The sequence below is a fragment of the Antechinus flavipes genome, chromosome 1, assembly GCF_016432865.1.
Source record: "Antechinus flavipes isolate AdamAnt ecotype Samford, QLD, Australia chromosome 1, AdamAnt_v2, whole genome shotgun sequence".
In the NCBI taxonomy this organism is placed as follows: Eukaryota; Metazoa; Chordata; class Mammalia; order Dasyuromorphia; family Dasyuridae; genus Antechinus; species Antechinus flavipes.
Genome location: NC_067398.1, coordinates 313,209,460 through 313,235,175, shown reverse-complemented (window position 1 = coordinate 313,235,175; position 25,716 = coordinate 313,209,460). Strand labels below are relative to the sequence as shown.

At 38.9% G+C, this 25,716-nt stretch overlaps 2 protein-coding genes across 4 annotated transcripts in view; one reads left to right on the top strand and one right to left on the bottom strand.

Moving 5' to 3' along the window:
* FAM219A (family with sequence similarity 219 member A) overlaps nucleotides 1-20,270 on the bottom strand; it is a 102,529-nt gene extending 82,259 nt beyond the window's left edge. Inside the window, exon 1 of one of the 3 annotated variants that reach the window (XM_051965986.1) lies at nucleotides 19,904-20,270. In XM_051965986.1, the coding sequence (XP_051821946.1) occupies nucleotides 19,904-19,963 (60 nt within the window). In that variant the 5' untranslated portion in view covers nucleotides 19,964-20,270. The remainder of the gene's footprint in view (nucleotides 1-19,903) is intronic. The other 2 variants (XM_051965993.1, XM_051965976.1) reach the window with 2 other exon arrangements.
* A 269-nt stretch (nucleotides 20,271-20,539) lies between these two features.
* DNAI1 (dynein axonemal intermediate chain 1) overlaps nucleotides 20,540-25,716 on the top strand; it is a 279,043-nt gene continuing 273,866 nt past the window's right edge. Inside the window, exon 1 of the mRNA XM_051965884.1 lies at nucleotides 20,540-20,918. Within this exon, the coding sequence (XP_051821844.1) occupies nucleotides 20,889-20,918 (30 nt within the window). The 5' untranslated portion in view covers nucleotides 20,540-20,888. The remainder of the gene's footprint in view (nucleotides 20,919-25,716) is intronic.

Below are 25,716 nucleotides of genomic sequence, written 5' to 3'. Positions count from 1 at the left end.
TGTGGACAAAATATTTGGTAGAGTGGCTATTGCAAGCATTGGTGATAATATGAATATATATATACATATATATAGTAGTGTTAATATTATAATTTGAGTTTGATGCTAAAAATTGGTCTTCTATTATTTGATCTTTTCCCCTTTCTTTTCCATCCCATCAATAATGGCATTATAGTTAAGTGTAAAGATATACTAACCATGAGTTTCTTTAACTCTGAGAAGCATCTCTAACTATTCTGAAGTGTGCAAAAAAAAAAAAAGAATTTAAAGACAGATGGAATATGGTCTAGGATAAAGCTTCTTCCCACTCTCATCCTCCAATGTCTTGACTTCTCCATGAGAGAAGCAGATACAACCACAGAGCAAGTCTCAGCTGCTCAAACTAGAAACAACTATTGGCCAAGGTAGGCTTTAAGTAGATAGAAAAGTAGTCAAGCACAAAGAGGAATAAGTTCTAATTAAAAACTCTTAGGCAATTAATAATTCCTTTTGCCTGTGTTGTAGGTCTACGAAGTACTAAACAACACTTAGAAATAATAGTAATAGAAAAATTATATTTTCAGAGCTGACTTTATCCACTACAAATTTATAGTGCTTAACCTCAGTTAGGCCTTACTGCTGCTCAGCACTATTCCTATTGACTTCTCTCATTCTCCACAGGGCTTGTTCCAACTTTTTCCTTCAATCCTGTGATCCCAACTGCACCTTAATCCTGTACGATAAGAGCAAAGGAAATATGTTTAAAAGAATACATATTTAACCTATATCAGATTGCTTGCTGTCTTGGAGAGGGGGGGAAGGTAAGAGAGGGAGAAAAATTTGTAACACAAAAGTCTTACCAAAATTAATGTTGAAATCTTTATATGTATTTGGAAAAATAAAATACAACTGATTTTTTTTTAAAAACCTACTCCATAACAATAAACTGGGAAAACATTTTTACAATCAAAGGTTCTGATAAAGGCCTCATTTCCAAAATATATAGAGAATTGACTCTAATCTATAAGAAATCAAACCATTCTCCAATTGATAAATGGTCAAAGGATATGAACAGACAATTCTCAGACGAAGAAATTGAAACTATTTATAGACATATGAAAATATGCTCCAAATCATTATTAATCAGAGAAATGCAGATAAATGGTCAAAGGATATGAACAGACAATTTTCAGATGATGAAATTGAAACTATTACCACTCATATGAAAGAATGTTCCAAATCATTATTGATCAGAGAAATGCAAATTAAGACAACTCTGAGATACCACTACACACCTGTCAGATTGGCTAAGATGACAGGAAAAAATAATGATGAATGTTGGAGGGGATGCGGGAAAACTGGGACACTAATGCATTGTTGGTGGAGTTGTGAACGAATCCAACCATTCTGGAGAGCAATCTGGAATTATGCCCAAAAAGTTATCAAATTGTGCATACCCTTTGATCTAGCAGTATTTCTATTGGGCTTATATCCCAAAGAAATACTAAAGAAGGGAAAGGGACCTGTATGTGCCAAAATGTTTGTGGCAGCCCTGTTTGTAGCAGCTAGAAACTGGAAAATGAATGGATGCCCATCAATTGGAGAATGGCTGGGTAAATTGTGGTATATGAATGTTATGGAATATTATTGTTCTGTAAGAAATGACCAGCAGGATGAATACAGAGAGGACTGACGAGACTTACATGAACTGATGCTAAGTGAAATGAGCAGAACCAGGAGATCATTATACACTTCGACAACGATATTGTATGAGGACATATTTTGATGGAAGTGGATTTCTTTGACAAAGAGACCTGAGTTTCAATTGACAAATGATGGACAGAAGCAGCTACACCCAAAGAAAGAACACTGGGAAACAAATGTGAACTATTTGCATTTTTGTTTTTCTTCCCAGGTTATTTATACCTTCTGAATCCAATTCTCCCTGTGCAACAAGAGAACTGTTCGGTTCTGCAAACATATATTGTATCTAGGATATACTGCAACATATCCAACATATATAGGACTGCTTGCCATCTAGGGGAGGGGGTAGAGGGAGGGAGGGGAAAAATCGGAACAGAAACGAGTGCAAGGGATAATGTTGTAAAAAAAAATTACCCTGGCATGGATTCTGTCAATATAATTATTATTAAATAAAAATTAAAAAAAAAGATTTAGAAGGCAGATTTTAGTCCAGGTTCCAACATGTTCTAGTCAATACATTTCTCTGATTTCTAATACAAATTATGTTTGTTCATAGTTGTTTGTTTGTTGTCTTCTCAATTGGACTGATCTCCTTGATCAGGAAATGGATTTTGCCTTTGTTTTGAATCTCTTGAATTTAGTAAAGTGTATGGTATACAGTGGGTGTTTAATAAAAGTTTATAGATTGAAAAAAAATCAAAGAAATGCAAATTAAGACAACTCTGAGATAACACTACACACCTGTCAGATTGGCTAGAATGACAGGGAAAAATAATGTGGAATGTTGGAGGGGATGTGGGAAAACAGAGACACTGATACAATGTTGGTGGAATTGTGAACACATCCAGCCATTCTGGAGAGCAGTTTGGAACTATGCTCAAAAAGTTATCAAACTGTATATACTCTTTGATCCAGCAGTGTTTCTACTGGGCTTATACCCCAAAGAAATACTAAAGAAAGGAAAGGGACCTGTATGTGCCAAAATGTTTGTGGCAGCCCTGTTTGTAGTGGCTAGAAGCTGGAAAATGAAAGGATGCCCATCAATTGAAGAATGGTTGAGTAAATTGTGGTATATGAATGTTATGGAATATTATTGTTCTGTAAGGAATGACCAGCAGGATGAATACAGAGAAGACTGGCGAGACTTACATGAACTGATGCTAAGTGAAATGAGCAGAACCAGGAGATCATTATATACCTCAACAACGATACTGTTTGAGGATATATTCTGATGGAAGTGGATCTCTTTGATAAAGAGAGCTTTAATTGATCAAAGATGGACAGAAGCATCTATACCCAAAGAAAGAACACTGGGAAATGAATATAAACTGCTTGCATTTTTGTTTTTCTTCCAGGGTTATTTATACCTTTTGAATTCAATTCTCCCTGTGCAACAAGAAAACTGTTCGGTTCTGCACACATATATTATATATCTAGGATATACTGTAACCTATTCAACATGTGAAGGACTGCTTACCATCTAGGGGAGAGGATGGAGGGAGGGAGGGGAAAAATCGGAACAGAAGTGATTGCAAGGGATAATGCTGTAAAAAATTACCCTGGCATGGGTTCTATCAATAAAAAGTTATTTTAAAAAAACCTACTCCATATGACTTATCAACTACACAGGATCACAGATTTTGAGTTTAAAAGGAGCATAAAAATCACCTAGTCCAATCCTTTCATTTTACCAGTGAGGAAAATAAGACCCAAAGAGGCTAAGTGACTTAAATCCAGATCATCTGGCATTCTTTTCCTTGTACAATTTTCCCACAAGTATTTATCCAGAATTCACTGTATACCAAAAACTATTCTAGGTACTGGGGATATAAGGACAAAAATTAAATGATCCCTAGTTTCAAGGAGCTTATATTCTATAGGGGAAATACTATATACAAATATTCAGAGTGCCAACCCTAGAGTCAGAAAGACTCCTCTTTCTAAATTCAAATCTGGCCTTCTTAGCTGTGTGACCTGAGCAAAATCACTTCACTCCGTTTGCCTTAATTTCCTCATCTGTCAAATGAGCTGGAGAAGGAAATGGAAAACCACTCCAGTATCTTGCCAAGAAAAAACTAAATGGGCTCACAGAAAGTTAGGCATGACTAAACTGACTGAACAACAACAATTTGCATTTAGTAGAATAGCAGTTGAAAGACTAAAGTAGAATTTTGAAGGAAGTTTGGGATTCTAAGAGTTATAGTAAGAAAAACAATAATAATGATGATAGCATATTTACATGGTACTTCCCATTTTGAAAAGTACTCTATAATCAAGCCATTCTCCAACTGATAAATGGTCAAAGGATATGAACAGACAATTTTCAGATGATGAAATTGAAACTATTACCACTCATATGAAAGAGTATTCCAAATCACTATTGATCAGAGAAATGCAAATTAAGACAACTCTGAGATACCACTACACACCTGTCAGATTGGCTAAGATGACAGGAAAAAATAATGATGAATGTTGGAGGGGATGCGGGAAAACTGGGACACTGATGCATTGTTGGTGGAGTTGTGAACGAATCCAACCATTCTGGAGAGCAATCTGGAATTATGCCCAAAAAGTTATCAAACTGTGCATACCCTTTGATCCAGCAGTGCTACTACTGGGCTTATACCCCAAAGAGATACTAAAGAGGGGAAAGGGACCTGTATGTGCCAAAATGTTCGTGGCAGCCCTGTTTGTAGTGGCTAGAAACTGGAAAATGAATGGATGCCCATCAATTGGAGAATGGCTGGATAAATTGTGGTATATGAATGTTATGGAATATTATTGTTCTGTAAGGAATGACCAGCAGGATGAATACAGAGAGGCTTGGAGAGACTTACATGAACTGATGCTAAGTGAAATGAGCAGAACCAAGAGATCATTATACACTTCAACAACGATATTGTATGAGGAAGTATTCTGATGGAAGTGGATTTCTTTGACAAAGAGACCTAACTGAGTTTCAATGGATAAATGATGGACAGAAGCAGCTACACCCAAAGAAAGAACAATGGGAAACGTATATGAACTATTTGTATTTTTGATTTTCTTCCCGGGTTATTTTACCTTTACTGCTTGCCATCTAGGGAAGGGAGTGGAGGGAGGGAGGAGAAAAATCGAAACAGAAGTGAGTGCAAGGGATAATGTTGTAAAAAATTACCCTGGCATGGATTCTGTCAATATAAAGTTATTATTAAATAAAATAAAAAATTTATATCAGAAAAAAAAAGAAAGAAAAGTACTCTATAGATATAATTTCATTTTATCCTTACAAAACCACCCTGGGAAACAGAAGTTATCCTCCTCTCTGTCTCTCTCTTTGATTCTGTGTCTCTCCCTCCCTTCCCTTCCCCTGTCTCGTATTCTTAATCCAGGTCCTTTGATTCCAAACTCAGTGATCTCTCCAGTATACTAATTTCTACTCTTTCTCCCAGGATTTTGTTTCAGCAATAATCCCTTAGGTCACTTATTTTTACTTTCTTTTCCTGTGGCCCCTTCCTGTCCTTCCAATCCTTAAAAAAAAAAAAAAAAAAAAATGCCCTTCCCTTGACTCTTTATCTCCCCTACTATCCCTTAGGTCTAGGTTCAAATTTTGGCCTTGCCATTAACTACCTTGTATAACCTTAAGCAAATCATTTGTAGAATAAGGAAGTTGGCTTAGATGACCCTTCAATTCTAAATCTATGCTATCAAAGTTTAAACTATTAAGCCTGGCATTCAAAGCCTGAACCTGGCATTATCCTACCTTGCCAACCTTAACTCTTATTTTCTTCTATGTTCCAGTCAGACCAGATTACTCATGTCCCCTGTTTCCCTACCTCTACCTTTGTATGCAATATTTCTCATTTCTCCAACCCCAACTCCTACCTTTCAATCTACAATTGAATTCCTATTTAATTTTTTTAAAAATCCCAATTCAAATGCTGTAATCTTCAAGAAGCCTTTCTTGAGTCTGATCCTATATGTATAATGTCATTTTATGAAATTTATTTATATATGTATGATAACTCCCTGTTAAAACCAAGTTTCCTGTAGGTAGAGTTTATATCTTATTTAAACTCTATCTCCTACTATAATAATACTCTGAAAATGATAGAGGCTTAATAACATTTCCTGAAATATTGTCCAAATCATTAAACATTTCCAGGTAAATTTTAAAAAAACTCAAGTTCAAAGTTAAACATAATTATTTCCTTATAAGATGCTCCTCTTAGAATGGCATTCAAAGTTCTAAGGTAAAAAAATCTTAAGATATCCAGAAGCAAAGGAGCCAGGCTCTACAATTCCCATTTTAAACCCCTAGGATGAAGAATAAGGGAAGTGTTAATAGCAAGTCAGTGCACTGTGTTCTAATTTGTCAATACTGGTTCTAATTTAAGCTCACCAATTCTCCACCTTCCCTGGCTTCCTGAGACACAGGCTAAGTAGGATGCAACCAACTTAGAGGGAGAATGGTTCACTAAGACTAAGGTTCAAGCAAAAGATAACAAATGTCTGTCTAAAAAGCCCACATAATCAAAACAACAGAAGCTAAGTCACAAGCCCAGCAGTATCACTCTGGCATCCTGGTGTACTGTAATTCAGCAGGTTTCCTTGATTCAGTCACTCTACTGGACCAGCTTGCAGCCTAGTTACTAGAGGTTTCAATATAAATCATCCCTAGAATTCAAACTTTGGGCTAAAGAATTCTATGACCTTGACCATTTCCATCCCATCCCTGTGACCTTGGTTTAGCCAATAGAGTCTACTGACAACCTGAAATTTTATCACATTTATCAAATGCAATATGGAAAAATGACTCCCTAACAGCATCAAGCATCAAGCATCTCCTGGCTCTAATTATAATGCTGAACTCTCAGCAATTTTACACAACTAGGAAACAAATTTTAGGAGGGCGAACACTAGAGGAATTGGGAGGGGGGGAGGGAGACCAACTTATTCTTATTGTCCCCAAAGTGAAAGAAGCAAGCTCTTTGCAAATACTCTTGTGATATTAGACCTGCCTGAGAGAACAACTTCCTTCCTGAACTGTTTGCTATGGTGTTTACTACAAACAGCAGAACAAGAAAGAAGATTGGCAATTTCAATGGCAAACTAGATAAGTTGCTATGATCCATAAATTACCATATAAACCAAAATAAATAAGTAAAAGGCAAAACAACCAAAGGCCAGCCACATGAGTCAAGAGGCCCTGTAAGTTAGATGTGGTGAATCTTATGAGTGACAAGAACTGAGGCCTTTGCCAACACAGTATTTTTCCATGAGCCGTTTTCCAGAGTCAGGAAATGCCTGGAAATACTGAAACAGAAATAACCCTAAGCAACACATAGCTTTTTAGACACAACTAGGAGCAGAGTTCACACTACAATTATGGGAAAAGAGAAGCTCTTGAACCAGAACACAGAGATTAATCTGCTAGAAGTTTTACTTGGTCTTTGGAGAGTTAGCATTAATTTCTATTTACATATTGGGTATTTAAGTGTTCCTATTTATGTACTGTACAGACTATTTCCTCAGAGTGGCAGCTGAGGGCACCTTCACAAAATCTTTCCGAGTGCTCCAAATTAAAGTGTTCTCTCCCTCCTTTGGGATCTAACTACTTTAGATGGGACATATCTACTATGTCTCATTAACATATCTGCCTTATATTGCAGATTTGAAGCTCCTTGTGGAGAAGGGCTGTACCTTGTCTATCTCCTAAAATTTCAAACAGTAGTTCTGCAATGTTTCCTAAATGAGAAAAAACAAAACAAAACAAAGATGAAGAAGACAAGTCACTAATCAGAAGGGATAATTAAGAGGTTGAAAATGAGGAAGGTCTATGTAATAGATACTTTCAATAAACAGAGAAAGCCTAGGAATCTCCCTAAGCAAAACTCATAGACCTACTATTCCTCAGCTGGTACCTTTAAAAATTCAGAAAAAAAGCCACCAGGAAGGCCCACCCAGAGAATGTGTTTTAGGTCTCAGAATCCTCTGAGGTTCTAGTGAAATGCTAGATATTGAACATAAAGAAGCAGTAGTAAAAATGTGCTTTTCCAAAGAGACTTGTGCACAAGTGGAGATGGAAAGTCATAACTATCAACAAGAAGTATTCTACAGAAGCAAAAGTCAATCGAATTCTTTCCAAGGCTTTCCTCTTGTCCTTTTCTATTTGTGGACAGTTTATGTAAAATACAAGGCACAATAGTCCTCTGTCCTTCAAAAATCTTAAATTTTACAGGGCACTGCTGTTATTTCTATGGTCTTAAATGTATTATTAAGAATCACCTATGGATAGAGCACTGGCCCTGTAGACAGGAGGATCTGAGCTCATATTTGGCTTCAGACCCTTGACACACCTTAGCTGTGTAACCCAATGTAAGTCACTTTACTCTGATTGACACCCCCTCCTCCCAAAAAACCCTTGATTGCCACTTAATGTCTTCAGAGCATCTTACAGATACCTTTAGACCTTGCCACAAAGATGAAAATTTTTTATTCCACCTACATATGGGAAAACTGAGGCCCTGAAGTCCTCCATCCAGACTGTGACAAAGCTCTGTGGAGACCTTAGGGATTCTAAAGTAAGTCAAAACTTTTCCTCCATTTTTGCTATCTCACCTCTGACTTTGCTCTGCCTAGTCAGTTGAATTCCAGGAAAACAAGGCTTGGATCACTTCCAGCGTGAGCATTTTTCAAATCTTCATATATCTGAAATCCATCCATGTGGCTTCTGTGACAAATCTTAAAACCAATATTCAAAAATTCAGAACTGGTCACCGAAAGCTTTGAAAAAAGCTAATAGTGTAAGTGGATTTAGTGGATTATGGGGCTGTGACTGACAAATATGCTAAACCTGGTTTGTGAGTGGTATTTTTTGCTGCTTTGTTACATTTGGGCAGTCTATATATCATCGATCTCCTTCTTTTATATTCCTCATTTTCTCTTTCAAACCCTCATCACATCCATAATAACTGTGTATCTCTTCTAGCATTTCCATTAACCTTCTGGACTGGTCACATTCTTTACTCAGGCAATGCTCAAACACACAAAAGGCCAGTAGGCAACAAACCATCGAATGGGAGCATCAGCAATCTTAAGAATTCTCTCAAGTAGGCTTCATGATTTTGTCGGTGTAATAGCATAAGCAGCAATTCCCTCTTACCAGGTGATGCAATCTGCATATTAATTTGCAAGGGTTTATGAATCTGTCCAATTCTGCTTTATAGCTGGCAGCTCCTGCACTAAACAACAGTACCTGCCCCCAGTTCAATAGCATTTGATTTTTGCCTTTGTGAGGAAAACATTAAGCAAACATGTTACTGGTATATGAGAACCAGGACACACTACACTGGCATTAAGCTTTCTTAGAGTACCAGATGTTTTCTCATCTCTGTAAGGATGTGAGCTAGTTGCTCAATGTTAAAAGACGTGTGCAGGAGCCTTGTCATTAGCAGAGATGGGAATTTTGCTAATTAAATATTAAAGATCCCTACTCTATTAATAGTTTTCTTCATCCTTACAACAAAGCTGGAGAGCACAGTCATCATTTTTGCTGCTAAAGTGGGACTGACTGGGCCTTCACATGTCTTGCCTATCTTCATCACCCTCAAAAACTTGTATAGTGCTACAAAGTGAAAGAGCTCTAGAGAAACAGATTTGCAACATCTCAAGATGAGACCTGCACTCACTTCCCAGTTCTACCAGTGAATTACTAGGCACTCTAGAATAAATCTTTCATCAGGGAACTCTTCATGAACCAATTAGTTTATATATCCAGTCCTCTGTTCCATATTTGTCTAGCACAATATATTCCATTTTTACTCTTTCCCATCTTTCAGGTCAAACATTCAACAAATTATGTATCTACCATGGGCAAGATACCATGCCAAGTACTAGGAATACAAAGACAAAAATGAAATAATTCAGTGGAAGAAGGGAGAAGAGAAATGGGAGGAAAAAAGAGAAAAAAATACCTCCCCCCAAAAACCCTAAAGAAAAATACAAAATATGTATAAAGTAATTTCAACAAATAGAGATCATTAACAATGGGGGAAGAGAGGCAGCAAGGGAGAAATGGGAAAAGTCAGTAAAGGGCTATAGAAGGTTGTACCTGAACTTTAAAGAAATCTATGGATTCTATGAAGTAGAGATGAAGACATTCAAGCTATTGAGGATAAAGCAGTGGAAAAATATTCTTGACTCTGAAAAGTCACACGAGGAGTTGGCCTGGATAGTCCAAGAACTTCTAACTCTTCATCCAGGGTCTTAAGTTGTGCACGCTCTCTCTCTGGAATGTTCTCTTCTCCCAAATTGCTTCCATTTATCCTTCAAGGCTTAATTCTACTTCCTTCCTGATGCCTATCCCCAAAACTTCTGCCTACTCTCCAACTCCCTCCCACTCGAGTTCTCTCAGATGCTCCTTCATGATCACTGTTTTATGTCTGACATTTTGGCATTTCATATTTTCCCTCTGTTTTGAAGTCCTCCCAACAAGATTAGAAACTGGATCACTTACTTTTGTGTTCTCTTAAGTCTTAAAAATAGCTGACATTTTAAATGGTGTCCTAGTGCATTTTTAGGGCTTAAAACAGCACTAAGACTTTTGGGACATCCTGAATAGCCTTTTAAAACTTAATTAAATGTCATCTCATTTGAACTTAACATCCCTAATAACATAATCCCTAAGCATGCTAGGGATTATTTCCATTTTATGGATGAGGAAATCAAGGCAGAGAGAAGTGATTTGGTAGAGAAAAGCTTTGAATCCATCTTTCCTGACTCTATTTCCAGGACTTTCCCACTATTCCTCACTGCTTCTTCAAACCTAGAATTAATACTGAACTACAATAGCAAACATTTATCTGACACTTATCAGTGCTCAGAATTATCTCATTTGTTCTTCACAATAATTCTGGTGAGTGATATTTTCCCCATTTTACAGACAAGGAAACTAAGGCTCAGAGAGATTAAAGTTGACTTGCTTCTAAGGTCACACAGGTCAACAGACATTTATTAATCACTTACTATTTACTAATTACTGTGCTACACAATGGAGAGATGTTTAAAAGTACCTCCTTAGAAGTGCATAGTTTATAAATGAAATACATGCAAAAACTATGTACAATCAAGATAAATACAAAAAAACCTGGAGATCGTTTTAGAAGGAAGGCAGTAGAATTAACGAAGTCTGGGGAAAGTTTCTTGCAGAATAAACAGCAGAGTTACTAATTTGAAACCTAGGTTTCTGCCAATCCAGCATACTTCCAATGGAAAGAGCATTGACAAACACCTGAGTAGGAAAATTCACATACTCTGACCCTAAGTCTAGTGTTCAAAACATGCTCTTTCTATAGTCAGATTCAAATACTGGCTCTGCTTCTCCTTGATCTGCTTTTCTCTCTAGGTTTCAGTAATAATGCTTTCCCTTGGGTCCCTTGATATCTAGCCAATCTTCTCCTTCAAAGGATCTCCATCCAGATTATACTAACTTCTATCTCTATACTATTTCCTAATGATAGCATCAGCTCTGATGTATTCAATTAACATCTCTCAGACTTATTTATCCAGTCTCAAATTCTAGTCACACATCTTTGCCTATTATACATCTGGAATTGGATTTCCTACAGACATTTTCAACTTGTCTAAAAATGACTCATTTTCCCTCTCTGCTCCCCAAACCGTCCTCCCTACCATCCTTTTGGTTACCCACCCTAGGTATCATTATATTCTGTATCTCTCTCCAACCATTCTATTCCTTCCATACACCAAATCTGTTGATATAATCAAGATATTGATTATATCTTTGCATCACTCTTTGTATACTCTCTCTTCTAAGGCACTATCATTACCCTAGTACAGATCCTCAACACCCTACATTTGAACCATTGAAATAACCTGGTTGGTAACCCTGCCTCAAGTCATCTGCCACTTAGCTACCAAAGTGACCTTCCTAAAGTACAATTCTATGTCACCCTTCCCTCAATTCAACAAACTCCAGTGGCCCCCTATTTTCTTCAGGTTCAAACTGAAAATCCTATTTGGCCTTTAAAGTCCTTCATAACTTTGTTCCTTCTTACCTTCCCAACCTTATACCTTACCTTCTCTCTTCCCATAAACTCTGATTCAATGATATGAGCTTTCTTGCTATTCTGTGTATGAAATACTTCATGTCTCAATTCCATGTATTTTTCATTGTATATCCCATGTCTGGAATTCTTTCCTTCCTTACCTAGCTTCCTGCAAGCCTCAGCCAAAATTCCACTTCCTCAAGAAGCCTTTCCTGGTTGCTCTATAGTTTCAGTGTCTTTCTTCTAGGATTATTTCCCATTTATTTTGCCTATACTTATATTACTCAAGTAACATGAGGAGTAACCCTATTTTCATGTGACAAACTTATTTAAACAACCATGTTTACTAAAAATGCTAAATAAACTCTTTGATATTTCTGAGGATCCATAATCTGACCATACACAATACACTGTAGCAGCTAGCAACCCATGTATGTTTTTTCAGTGGTGATTTTTGTCCATGCAATCTTTGCCTGCATTAAAAGAAGTATGATATCCAGATCAAGTTAGACAAATTCTTTAGTCTGCAATGGTCAAGCTTTATCTATAATACAGTGTTTAAGGCACTGCATTTTAAGAAACACTAATGATCTACAGGATATTGAAGCAAAGGTAACTCATAAGGGACAGACTTAAAAATTAAACATAAAACAGAAGGAAAAATTACACTGGAAAACTAAGGCAAGACAATAGGTACAGGTGTCTTGTAAAGGTACTAGTATCAATGCATAAATGTGTTAGAGGGGAAGCTTTTAGCTCCAAGTAAGTTTTCCTGTTTTCCTTTTAGTAGGGATAATTGTACATTTAAACTTGAACTAACATTTGTAGGAAGTTCAATACTTCAAAAGTTCAAAGTTTCATAGTATAGGTGCTTTTTCAATAAGTACAGACTGCAATTTGTCCAGGCTTTCTCATCTTATTCAGATGTTATTCATTTCCTTCCCATATCTTCATGAAGAGTTTATAATTTATGTGGAACATGAGTCCAACACTAATAGTCTATTTATTATGTTTGTTCAGGGAATAAAACTGTGTCATTTAACCACAAAGTGTAAGAAATCAGTTTCCTTCTCTACAAAATGGAAACAATAATGTTATGATTACCTGTGAGGAAGGGCTCTTGTGAGGAAGGCATTTTGTAAATTGTAATGTAGTATTAAATATGAGTTTCTATTTTCATCGCTATAATGATGGAAATCATGGTAATTCTCCAAATTATGCCTAAGAATCATAATTATTTGATCCCCTTTTGCCAAAAAAGGCCACTACTTAGAGCCAGAAGATCTGGTTTTGCCATCAAGTGACTATGCATCCAAATTCAAGTTAATGCCTTTCTCTGGGTCTCAATTTCCTTCTTTGTAAAATATAAGGGTTGGAGTAGATTATCTCTAAATAAACCTGCTCTTGAACTTGTTTCATCAATTCTGGGGATAAGTATACCACATAATCCATAATCATCATCATCCAGTCTTGGTATTTACAGAATTCTCTGCTCTATAACAGAACAAGTTACTTATGAAGCATCTACATGTTCTAGATTTTGTGCTGTTTTTGTTTTGTTTTTACAGATATCTCATTTAATCCATATAATCCTAGGAAGTAAGTGCTATTATTTTTCCCATTTCAAAGTTGAAGAAACTAAAGCAGATAGAATGTAAGTGTCTTGTTCAGTGTTTGAAGCTTTTTTTTTTTAAATCTGTACTTTTTATTTATTTTTTATTTTATAATAACTTTTTGACAGAATCCATGCCAGGGTAATTTTTTTTACAACATTATCCCCTGCACTCGCTTCTGTTCCGATTTTTCCCCTCCCTCCCTCCACCCCCTCCCCTAGATGGCAAGCAGTCCTATATATCTTAAATATGTTGCAGTATATCCTAGATACAATATATGTTTCCAGAACCGAACAGTTCTCTTGTTGCACAGGGAAAATTGGATTCAGAAGGTAAAAATAACCCGGGAAGAAAAACAAAAATGCAAATAGTCCACATTCATTTCCCAGTATTCTTTCTTTGGATATAGCTGCTTCTGTCCATTATTTATCAACTGAAACTGAGTTAGGTCTCTTTGTCAAAGAAATCCACTTCCATCAGAATACATCCTCATACAATATCGATGCTGAAGTGTATAATGATCTCCTGGTTCTGCTCATTTCACTTAGCACCAGTTCATGTAAGTCTCGCCAAGCCTCTCTGTATTCATCCTGCTGGTCATTCCTTACAGAACAATAATATTCCATAACATTCATATACCACAATTTACCCAGCCATTCTCCAATTGATGGGCATCCATTCAATTTCCAGTTTCTAGCCACTACAAACAGGGCTGCCACAAACATTATGGCACATACAGGTCCCTTTCCCTTCTTTAGTATTTCTTTGGGATATAAGCCCAGAAGTAACACTGCTGGATCAAAGGGTATGCACAGTTTGATAACTTTTGGGGCATAGTTCCAGATCGTGAAGCTAAATTTTTAACTCAGATCTCCCCACTCTGGTCCAGGGCTCTATCACTGCTCCAATGTTTCTGGTAGAATACCTCAGTTCTGAGGTTCCTTTTCCATTCCTACAGCTAAAACCGAGATTATGAACTTTAGCTCAGAACACCTAGCAGAGGCCAAGTCCAGTCATTTCCTTCCTTCAGCTCCAATGGTCCAATATTTCCGGATGGGAAGCAGTGACCTGGGACTTGGGAGTCCACGCCCTTCCTCCACATCTCTTCCTCCAGCAATTTTCTTTTGGAGGCCAATGGAGATAAGAGTGTCAAGATATTAGGAGACACCCATTTCCCAGAGCTAAAGCTCAGCAAGCAGGCTGTGCCCTGAATTGGCATAACAACAATCCTTTGCACTTACTCTCTGGATGATCTCAGTCACAGCAAAATTCCAGAATTGTTTCTTGTCATGAAGCCCTGTTATGAATCAAACTTGTTGCACTATTGGTGTCACTTCTCATTATCAGGACTACAGTTCACTGTGTAGCTATTGGTAAAAGTATTGAAATCTCCCCATGCTAAAGCACTCCACTAGAGTGGGGCTCTACAAGTGTTCTTGCTTACAAGTGTTTCTCTCATTTTGAAATTAAATTTCTGTTTGATTTCTGATTCTCCTGTATTTATCCTGTTTTGTGCAGCTCCAGCCACTCACAGATTAAAGGCTGATTCTGGCCTAGTTGACAGGAGAAAGGCAAAGGGGCAGATCAAGGTAGACATTGCAACACAGAGTAGCATCTCAATCGTCACAGCATTTCCCTCCCTAATCAAAATGCTGCAGGAAAAAACCATCATGGATCTTTTCTGCCTTTCTGTAGCTTGAACAAATTTCACTTAAAATTATCAAAGGTGCTGGAAGAAAAGAAGTTGTTTGAGGGTGAGCCCAAACACTAGCAACCTTCTGCCTCAGTGCCAGTAGAGAACAGTACTATGAATTACTATGGTTCCCAAATCTCCCCTAATGAAGAGAAAGCAGCTTCAAGCAGATGAAAACACCTGCCTCCTTCCAAATGAATATCCTCCATATGATTAAAGAGTACCTGAGAAACTCCAGGGGAAAAATAGTTACCAAAAATCCTTGAGGGGATAAATGACCGCAGGCAAACCCACTCTTGAATCTGAGTGGGCACAGGATACCCAGCCCAGCCAATTTAACAAATATCATGAATAAAGCACAGTCATGAGAAGTAGGAAATCACATCCAAAATAATTAAACCACTAAAACTTGTAATTTTGCGCCTTGATGGGATCGTTAAAAGGTCTAGTCACTGCTCTGTAACTAATCCAGATCAACCAGAGATATATCTGATTAAGTATTGGCAATATAAGACATATGTGCCAAAGTTGACATGTGGGCTGATTTTCACTGGTATATGAATTTGTTGTCACTGTTACATTCCCTCTGCTACTTAAGTGACTGGGCACAAACTACCTATAAGATACATACATCTCTGACTCACCAGGAATCAGCAAGGATCACTAATTTTTTACCCCAACTCACATACATGAAGGAATCAAAATGTCAAAAAAAACACATCATTTTTTAAAATTCCTAACTTCTAAATCCATGTTAATGGCTGCAAAAGAGGCTACAGATTCTCTTGGGAATTGCTTTCATGGGCAATAAGAGTGTCATAACTTCTTCCTAAGGCTAATTCTAAAACTATCATCTTAACAATTAGAATCCATTCCTCTGCTATCTTCAAAAAGGTTATTCTTGATTCTAAAAGAAATTTACTTTGGCTTTCCATGGGAACACAAACTAGCAATTGACTTAGGCACCTAGAGATCCTATAAATTTTTTATGTTCCTGTTGAAAACATCAGGAAGCATGACATGAATGACATACTTAAAAACTCTATTTTTCTTTTTAAAACAAATCTTTTCCTCTCCTTTCTCAGATGCAATTAAAAAAGTTATGCTGTACCACCTAAGCAGAGTAGACAGTTCTTGAAACAGGTAACAATCTACCTGTCTTGGCTGTTCAGTAAAGACAACAGCTTGAATCCAATGTAATTGACGGATCTGGCAGCTGGAATTACTTTCTTAAATCATAGTAGCAGTGGCAGTAACATGACCTTAGGCTCAGAGAATAACATTGTTATATACACAAAATTCCCTTACCCCCTAAATATTCTCAGGAGAATTCTCAGTCTTGGAATACACTTATGATTATACAGAAGGCAGATATTAGTAGAGTTCAGGGAATTAATTTCATTTCATTTCATTTTCAAAAGATAAAGGGAGATGAAAGGAGCCTAATTTTATAGGTCCCAGGGAAGGAGCCTCAGCCTGGTTAGGGTAAGAGAAAACCAGTATAGTCAGACTTGGGAAAAATTGATAAGCAACAGAAAATAAGCAAACTCCATTCCTAAACCTATAACTAGCCTAATTTCACACATAACCGTAGCAGGGCCATGATCTCTTCCTACTATCAATGCTTAAATTAGCACTTTGGAAACATTTTCTTTTCTAGCTACAGTGTTCCCCTCTTTTAAAGCTTAAAATTCTTCTTTATGCAAAAAATTGAAATTGTTTTCTCCCCTGTTCCCCTTCTCCCTCCAACTCACAAGCTTATCAGACTTCTAACTAAGGAATACTATTTTTACACTACCACCTCAGGGAAGTTATGAGTATTTAAGTAATTTGATTAGCTGCTGCTATAGAAGTGAAATGATAAGGGTAATCCAAAGATCCTGAGTTGAGAACCTGACTGGTAACATAGAGAGGCCAACAACAATGTACACTGCTCCCTACCAAATCCTAGACTACCACATCCTTAGAACGTCAAATAGTGATAACTTACTCTGTTCTCTGCAAGTTCTAAGCCGTTTAGGGGAGAGGAGGACTCTCAAATTCCCAAAACAATTGTAGGTGTTAGAGGTTTGGTGTGAAGGATTTGAATGATTTTCAGTTCATAGCTAGGGTACCAAAAGTTCAGAGATAGGAAGGGATAGATCAGTGGACCTCTCTGTTCTACCTAGTAGCCATTTTCATTCCTGTCTAATACTCCTTTAGCCTTCATTTCACTTCTTTGAACTTTTTTCAGGATCCAATTTCTATTTCCTTATGTTCTGAGTTTAATGTCTGAAGATGAAGGTATATGATTGGCTTGGGTTTCCAGGAAACAATGAGCTCCTTTCTTAGAGAAAGACTGAACTATACTCTCTTGATTCCCAATGCACAAGTTTCTGTGAAGGTTGGAGGGAGAGAGTGTAGGTGCTTAGCTCTCTTTAAATTGGTGGCTGGGGATCAAGTCAGAGAGAACAACAGACTAATTGCTATGTTTCCTGTTATGAGAAATTATAACTGTGCTATTTATGTATGAATTCTAGAGTTGTGATTCCATTAAAAGGCTCTAATCTAAAACCATCATTGAATCACAGCAAAGCATTTCCTTGCAGATTATACCTATAGCAGACTAAAGGGACTCAAGGAAGCACAGGAGAGCCAAGACATTTCCATTAAAATGCTCAGTGTCTGCAAGTAGTAAATATAGACAGTCTACAACCCATTACTATATAACTCATAAACAGCTAAGGACCCACCAACTATCCCACTACTATCCAAAGCATAAACAATCATCAACACAAAATACCAAACCAAGAGCTCAGGAGCCATCCAAATATATTGACTTATAATTCCAGGTAGCTATGAAAGGCTTAAAAAAGAGAGCCAAAGAATTAATATATTCACATTATTCCTCATGTCAAGGAAACTCAAGTTTCCTTCCCATCTAAACAAGAGAAATCATCCAACTCCTTTCTCTCTCTTCTCTGTTACCTCTTTCAGTGTTACCTCTTTCAAACTCAGTGCTTTCTCCCTTTAATTCCTCTTCTAAAATATTATAATCAGATGGAGACAATCAGAGTCATTAAAGTGACCCATTTTCCACCAACTTCTAAAGGTTTTCAGACACTGGTCTGGTGGAATTGTTTAAGAAGCTGTAATCTATAGATTATTTGCTCTAAAACCAACTAAGTTTGATACTTAAGTTCCCAAGCTTGGAGAAGAGGAAGTATGCCTTGTAGCTTCTGGGCAATATATGTAATGGGAGGAAGAAACAGAATTTGCAGATTAAGGGTTTTCAGAGATCACCTTCAGAGTAGAATCAAACTAAACCTCTTCCATATATATTTACAATTAGAGAACACACAAATCCCTCTACATGAATCTCTAGGACACTCTTCAGTTTCTAATCACATTTCTGAGGGCAAGATTCCTGATGTCTCCCACCTTACCCACATACTCCTCCAAAGGAGAAACCAACCAACTCTGACAAAAGGCTCCCAAGTTAGAACCAAATCTGAACCCTTATTTCATTCTCTTCCACCTCTTGTAACACTTTTAGATCCCACTTTGGACCCCATTCCAGAAAGAGTTGTATATGTAGCAAGTCTGTTACTTAATATGGTCCAGTATAGAAGACAACCTCTTCCATTCTCCCACCCCACCCCAAATATTCCCAGGTTCAGATACCCTGTATGTGTATTCCTTTCTACTTTCCCATTCCCAACACAAGGGCGATGGGAGTGATTACATCATTCTCTCACCGACACAGGGGCTTAAATTGGTAGACTGTTTGCAGGATGATTTGTGGAGTGCTGATAAATGCCTGGGGTTTTTGTAGTAACAGTAAAGGTTTCTGTACTACCACCTTTCCCAGACCGACTTTCCAGGGAATATGAGGTCCTTGGCTTTAATCAGTTCTGGCCAGGACATAAAACTTAAGTCAATTTTGCAGCTTCATCATCATCTAAGAGCCCAAGCCTTCCAATACACTGGATACCACAGCCTTGTGATCCCATTCTCGGGTCCCCAGGTCTCAGCCTTCACAGTTTGCTGCACTTCTCCTCGTACATCTCCATTCCATCTTCATCAGCAATCCCTTCATTTGCCTCCTGGGCTCGTGCCCCTGTCGTCCCCTATCTCCTACCTCTATCTCCTACCTTCAGTTACTAGAATGGGTTTTGGGGGAGGCTGATATCTTCAGTTTCATTCTAGGGACACTTACTTTCCTCATTCCCACCTCCCCCACGTCTCCCCTTCCCAGCAATACCCACCCCTGGAATTGGTGTTCGCCACCCAGCCAAGCTTCCTTCCCATCCCACCTCCTGCTACCTCCCACTCCCCTCCCGATGCTCAGTCTGGTTCAGACTCCCCTCCCCCCTAATCCTCTCCCCCCCCAGCCCCCATCTCTCTAACTCCCCATTCCTAGTTGCCCGCACTGCTTCCCGCTGCGGGGATCGTTCTTTTTTGGCTTCTCCCATCCCTTCAGTTCTTCGTGTCTCCTCGTGTCTTCCCCGGTCGAAGCCATCTCCTACCTCCTGCTTCAGTTCTTCCACCCCCACCCCCTACAAAGGGCCTCATCGTTTCCCCAGCCTTGATCCGCTTCTTCCTCCTTCCAGCAGCTACCTACTCCTCCACGCGGAGCTCTGAACTCCCTTCCCCTTTTCCCGATCCCCACGCAGTCCCTAACCTGTCTCCTCCCCCGAGCATCTCCGGAGATGCTCCCTCTCATCAGTCTGGTGCATGCCTCGCCTCTGCTCCCTCTGTCCGGCTTAGCCCCCAACACCTCCGTCGCCGGACGGTGGGGGTAGCCTGGCACACCTTGCCCCCGCAACCCCCGCGAGTCTCCCACCCAAGCAGCCTCCGCTTGGATGCTGCCCGCCCTCCCTCACCAGCGGCTGCATCTCCGAGTGCGCCGTGGGCACCTGGAACCGGTCGATCTCCTCCATCATGGTGCCGGAGGGATGGGGAGGGAGGGGTACCGGAGCGTGGGCGGCGGCGCAGCTCCCCCGGTGCAGGCGAGCAAGAGAGGAAAGGCGCGGCCGGGTGGCCGGGCGAAGGAGTGCGGGAGGAAAGATGGGATGGAGAGATGGAGGAGGGGAGGAAGAAGGCGAGGCCGGCCCGCCGCAAGCGTGAGCAGAGAGGGAGGGCCTCGAGGCCTCCTCACAGGGCAGCGAGAGGAGCCGTCGTGCCCGGCCGCAGCCTCATCCCCCGCGCCCGCTCCTGCTGGCTGCCTCCGCCGCGCCCGCTCCCCGCCCCAGCTCGCCTCCTGTCAGCCAGCTCAACCACTGCGGTGACTCGGCAACTCCACTTCCGGGTCCGGGACACCGCCCGCCCCACCGGGCCGCATAATTCATGAAGGAGGCAGCACCCCACCGCCTCTTTCCCGCCTCCGCTGATTCAGGAGCCTAAGAGGGGGCCGCCTCAACTCGATATTATTCATAAAGGAGGCGGGGCTTCAGGCTCCCCGCCCCCAGATGATTTCCACCTCTCTCCTCAAGATGGGAGGGGGGAGGAGGAGGATGCCCGTGGATGACCGCTTCGGTGCAACGAGATGCGCCTGCGCCCGGGCTTCGGGTCCGTTGCCAAGGTAACGGCGTCAGAATCCAGTCCACCATGGAGCTTTCTTTTCCTACACCAGCGAAAAACAAATGGGAAAAAGAAGAAAAAGAGAAGGAAAAAAAACGCAACTGCAGCAACGAAACCCACCCCCCCAAACATGAACGGTCACGTGACGGGCATGCTTCGAAGAGAGTAGGAGGGGGTCGCAAGGCTTCCGGTGCATCGCCCGGGTAACGGTTGTACACTTCCTGCCCGCAGTAAAGTGGGGTTTAAGTCGGAATCTTAAGCTTCCAGGAGCGACTTGTTACGACCGTGATGGCCCCGAAAACTGCGCCCCGTAGATTGGTAAAGCTCCTCTCATCAGTTCTGATATTTCTTCCCTTCATTTCTGTTTCTGAACTGAGCCTTCCCTAAGACCTCTGACCAGTCACTCCTCTGACCAGTCACTCCACTGACCTTTGGCTGCCTTACCAGAGTCGCTCATCAAGAAATCGAGTGCCTACCAGCACTTCTCTAGGTGGAGATATTACCCTTGATGCTTTTGCCCCTGATTAGCTATTTAGAGAGACGCATGATGTAATTTTATTAAGTATTAAATCGGTACAAACTGTAAGTGCTATGGGAGATGAAAGGATGTGGGTAATAGAAATCAGAGGAAGCTTCCTAGGAAAATCTGTAATAGTAACAGCCTCATTAAATGGGGAAATCAGAGCTGCCGAGCTGTAAGCAGCTTTTTTTTTTTTTTTTTTTTTTTTTTTAAGTGTCCACACCTCTGAGCAAATGGCCCGTACGCTGTGGCTTTACAGCTGACAGTGTTGATAGAAGTTAAGTGAGACCTCCTGATAAAACAGGCTTATAAAAAAAATTGTCTATTATATTTGTTGTCCCTTGTGGTGTTTGTGTTCTTGGGGAAAATCTTGCGGGTTAGACTTTAATGTAAGATGCTTAGGACTTTGGACAGAGAACACATAAAAGGGAGCGGCAATTCTAACTGCATAACAATGTCGTTTACAACTGCATCTTTGACAACCGAGTCCGTCCATTTTCTCCGGCATATTAATTTAGTGGCTGAAGAACCCTGACAAATGACCCCCGACCTGATCTTTCATTTTGATTTATCTCCTCCAAGTTACTTCATCCTCCATCGGCAACATGAATCCTTAAAATGACTCTCTCTATTCCCATACCTCCTAATTATCCATATTCCACTTTTCCTGAGTCTCTTTTCCTTTTTTCTAACACTTCCAACTGTCTTCCAAAATGAGTGTCTACTCAGTAAAAAAAAAGCTCACTCTGTGCCTCTCAAATAAATTACTGAGTCATCTTTTGTCCTATTTTATGGGAGTTCTAGGAATTACCCTATTGGGTCAGAGCCATAATCCAATTAAACTAATGTTGTGTTGCTTTGAGCATTGAGCAGTATTCTGAAGAATTAGTGTGATAGTTATGTGCTCGATATTCTTATATGAATGATAGCCTAAATGATTCCTTTTTATCCAATCCATTTTAAAATGTGTCATATTGCTTTTTATCCCATAGCTTAATCTAATGAATTCTGTAATTTTATGTAAAGTAGCATAGATGGGGAAATATATATATATATATAATGTTCTAAAAACTAAAGCACTATATAAATTTGAGTTATAATAATTTTTAAAATAACGATGATATTGTTTTAACATTCATCTCAAATTTCAAAAAGGTTATCTTTCATACTAGAATTTGTGAGTTTGATGAATAGTTTTATTTAGGTGGCACATGATTTTATAACTATTGATCCTGCTTCCTCTTAGTATCTATGGTCTCAGTCATAAAAGGGCTTCAGAATCATAGAATCTTAGAGTTGTAAAGGGGCCACAGAATATATTTTGGGTGACCCAATCTTGAATAAGACATCCCTGAGAAATGGTTGTACAGGCATTGCTTGAGATATCCGGTGACTAAGAATCTGCTACATCCTGTAGTAGCCCATTTGACTTTTGGAAAAATTTGTTAAGAACTTTCCCCTCATATTTATCTTAAATTTGCCTTTTTTGTAACTTTTACTTTATTCTGCCTTCTGAGACAAGCAGAAGTCTAATCCCTCTTCCATGTTATAGCTCTTCTGTGAAGATGGCGCCATAAGAAGTTATGAGAGAGCCAGCTTCAAAGTCCTCATTCTTGAATAGCATTATAAATTCTAAGGAAAAAAACTACTTTATAGGCTCAAAAGAAAAATTTTAAAGTCAGTTATGCAATAGCCAAACTTAAGAAGAACCCCAAAATAATGGGGTCAAATGGGTTAAAAGAAAGAAAGAAAAAATACAAGAAAAATATATAGATATATATAGCATACTTATATAATATATAATAAAATATGCAGGAAAATATATAGAAATTCAGTTGTATCAGAAAGCTAGAATCTTCTCCAGATATAATAAAATAAATGAAACATTTACTGATAAGTAACTACTTGCCAAATGTCATGCTAAATGATAGAGATATAAATAGAAAAAAAATGAGACAGTTCCTGCTCTCAAGGATCTTATACTCTAATTAGGAGAAACAGTAGAAAAGACTAAAGTTGCAGATTAAATAACAAGGCCCAGGGATTTTGGAAGTGTAGCAGAAAGTCAGATAGCAAGGTCTAGAGGATTTCAGGATACAGTTTCATGGCAGATTGTTCAGTCTGGTGGTCTTATGTTTCAGCAAAAAGATTATACTTGGTAACTTTTAGCCCATCCCAGTGGTATGAACATCCATGTCACTCTTCTTGCATGGCCATTTTGATGAGGTCTGGGCATTTTTACATTCTCAATGGAGCTGATGGAGATAGTGAAGGAATTAAATGGGAAAAAAAAGTTACAAAAAAAAAGAAAAGAAAAAGTTCTGGAAATAAAGAGTGAAGTGAAAAGAATCTCGGGGCAAAATGTTGAAACTAAAAAATTTGGAAACACCTTTGGAGAATATACACAATATGCTAGATTCAATAAAAAGCAGGTTTTAAAATTTTTTAAAATTTTTTATTGTAGCCTACACTAGCAGAAAAAAAGTGGAAGTAAAAAAAGCAGATCAGAAAATTACCCAACTGGAGAAGTTTTTGGAAGAAATGTAGAGGAAAAATTATGGAACTTGAGAACATAGTAAAGAGAAGAAATTTAAGACATCAAACTCTCAGATAATTGTGAAGAAAAGGATTATAGATAAAAGCATTTTTATCAGTATTAGAAATGAGAAACCTTAGAAATAGATCAAAGAATTTCAACAGGAAATTCTATATTTATATAGTTTGTGATGATCACGTTAGCACCCTGGATACCTTAGAATCAGCCAGAATCAGGATAAGCAAAAGTCCTTGGTTTTTATTCTTGGTTTTTAGAGGTAGGATTGAATTAGATGGAAGCAAAATATGCTCGACTTCCTTCTATCTCATCTACCCCCAAAGTGACTCTAGCTAGTCTTACTCCACCCCCTAATCCCTCCTACAATCCTTTGTATATACCAATCATCAAGCCAGCACAGGATAGTGGAAAGGGCCATTTTCCAAGCATATACCCATAGAGTATTGTCCAATCGGTAGTTAGCCTCAAGTGCTCAGCTGTCCTGACCTCAGTGCATTGACTCAAGAGTTTCAAGGCCATTACATCTCTCGCTTTCTTTTGTTTTGGAACACAGGTGGTCACGCCATTCCTAACTTCTCAGGGAGGTGAGAACCCAAAAAGGAGGTGATCATACCCTTCCTGATTTCTCAGAATAGGAGGTAAAAACACCAAAAAGGAGGTGATCACTCTCCTTGACATCTCAGGAAGGGAGATGAAAAGCATCAAAGGGGAATGGGAATTGCTAGCGGGTTTCTGAGCTGAAGGATCTTATTAGAAACAGGTATGCATAAACCCATCAGCATGGGAGGTATTACACAAACTCATAGCAATATCACATAGGCTATTAGTGATGACTCTCCCCACAACCAGTGCAGGCTCAATGTGGTGCAACAAACATGAATTGTACATGCAAGTAGTGATTAACAAACAATATGGATCAACATAGTAAAAAGATTTCCAGAAGTCCTAGAAGGAGGGTATGTAAACAACAGTCACATATACACCTTCTTCAGTAGCCAAGAGATAGTCTAAAACCAATCTGTTGTCCATTTCTTCATGTGTTAGGGAATCCAATGATCCCCACAAGTTTTTGAAGTTCTCTAACAGTCTTTTTTTGTGTTAGGGAATCCATTGATTCCAGCAGATTTTGAAGTTCTGCAACAGTTTTATCATTTCTCAGAAAATCCAATGATTCCTGAGGATTTTAAAGTCCTACAACAGTCTTATCATGTCTCAGAGAATCCAATGATTCCTGAGGGTTTTGAAGTCCTGCAACAATCTTATTATGTCTCAGAGAATCCAGTGATTCCTGAGGGTTTTGCAGTCCTGCAACAGTCTTATCATTTCTCAGAAAATCCAATGATTCCTGAGGGTTTTCAAGTCCTGCAACAGTCTTATCATGTCTCAGAAAATCCAATGATTCCTGAGAGTTTTGAAGTCCAACAATTTTTGATGTCCATGAGTCAAATGCCATAACTGCCATGCTCATTCAGTGATGGGCACAGTCAGCAACTGAACCACCCAATGTTTCTTGGGTGGTTTCCTTCGTTTCAAGGGTCTGCTCTGTCTCTCTTCTTTTTTTTAAAAATTTTTATTTAATAATTACTTTATATTGACAGAATCCATGCCAGGGTAATTTTTTTTACAACATTATCCCTTGCATTCGTTTCTGTTCCGATTTTTCCCCTCCCTCCCTCCACCCTCTCCCCTAGATGGCAAGTAGTTTTATATATGTTAAATATGTTGCAGTATATCCTAGATACAATATATGTTTGCAGAACCGAACAGTTCTCTTGTTGCACAGGGAGAATTGGATTCAGAAGGTAAAAATAACCCGGGAAGAAAAACAAAAATGCAGATAGTTCACATTCGTTTCCCAGTGTTATTTCTTTGGGTGTAGCTGCTTCTGTCCATCATTTATCAATTGAAACTCAGTTAGGTCTCTTTGTCAAAGAAATCCACTTCCATCAAAATATGTCCTTATACAATATCATTGTCGAAATATATAATGATCTCCTGGTTCTGCTCATTTCACTTAGCATCAGTTCATGTAAGTCTCGCCA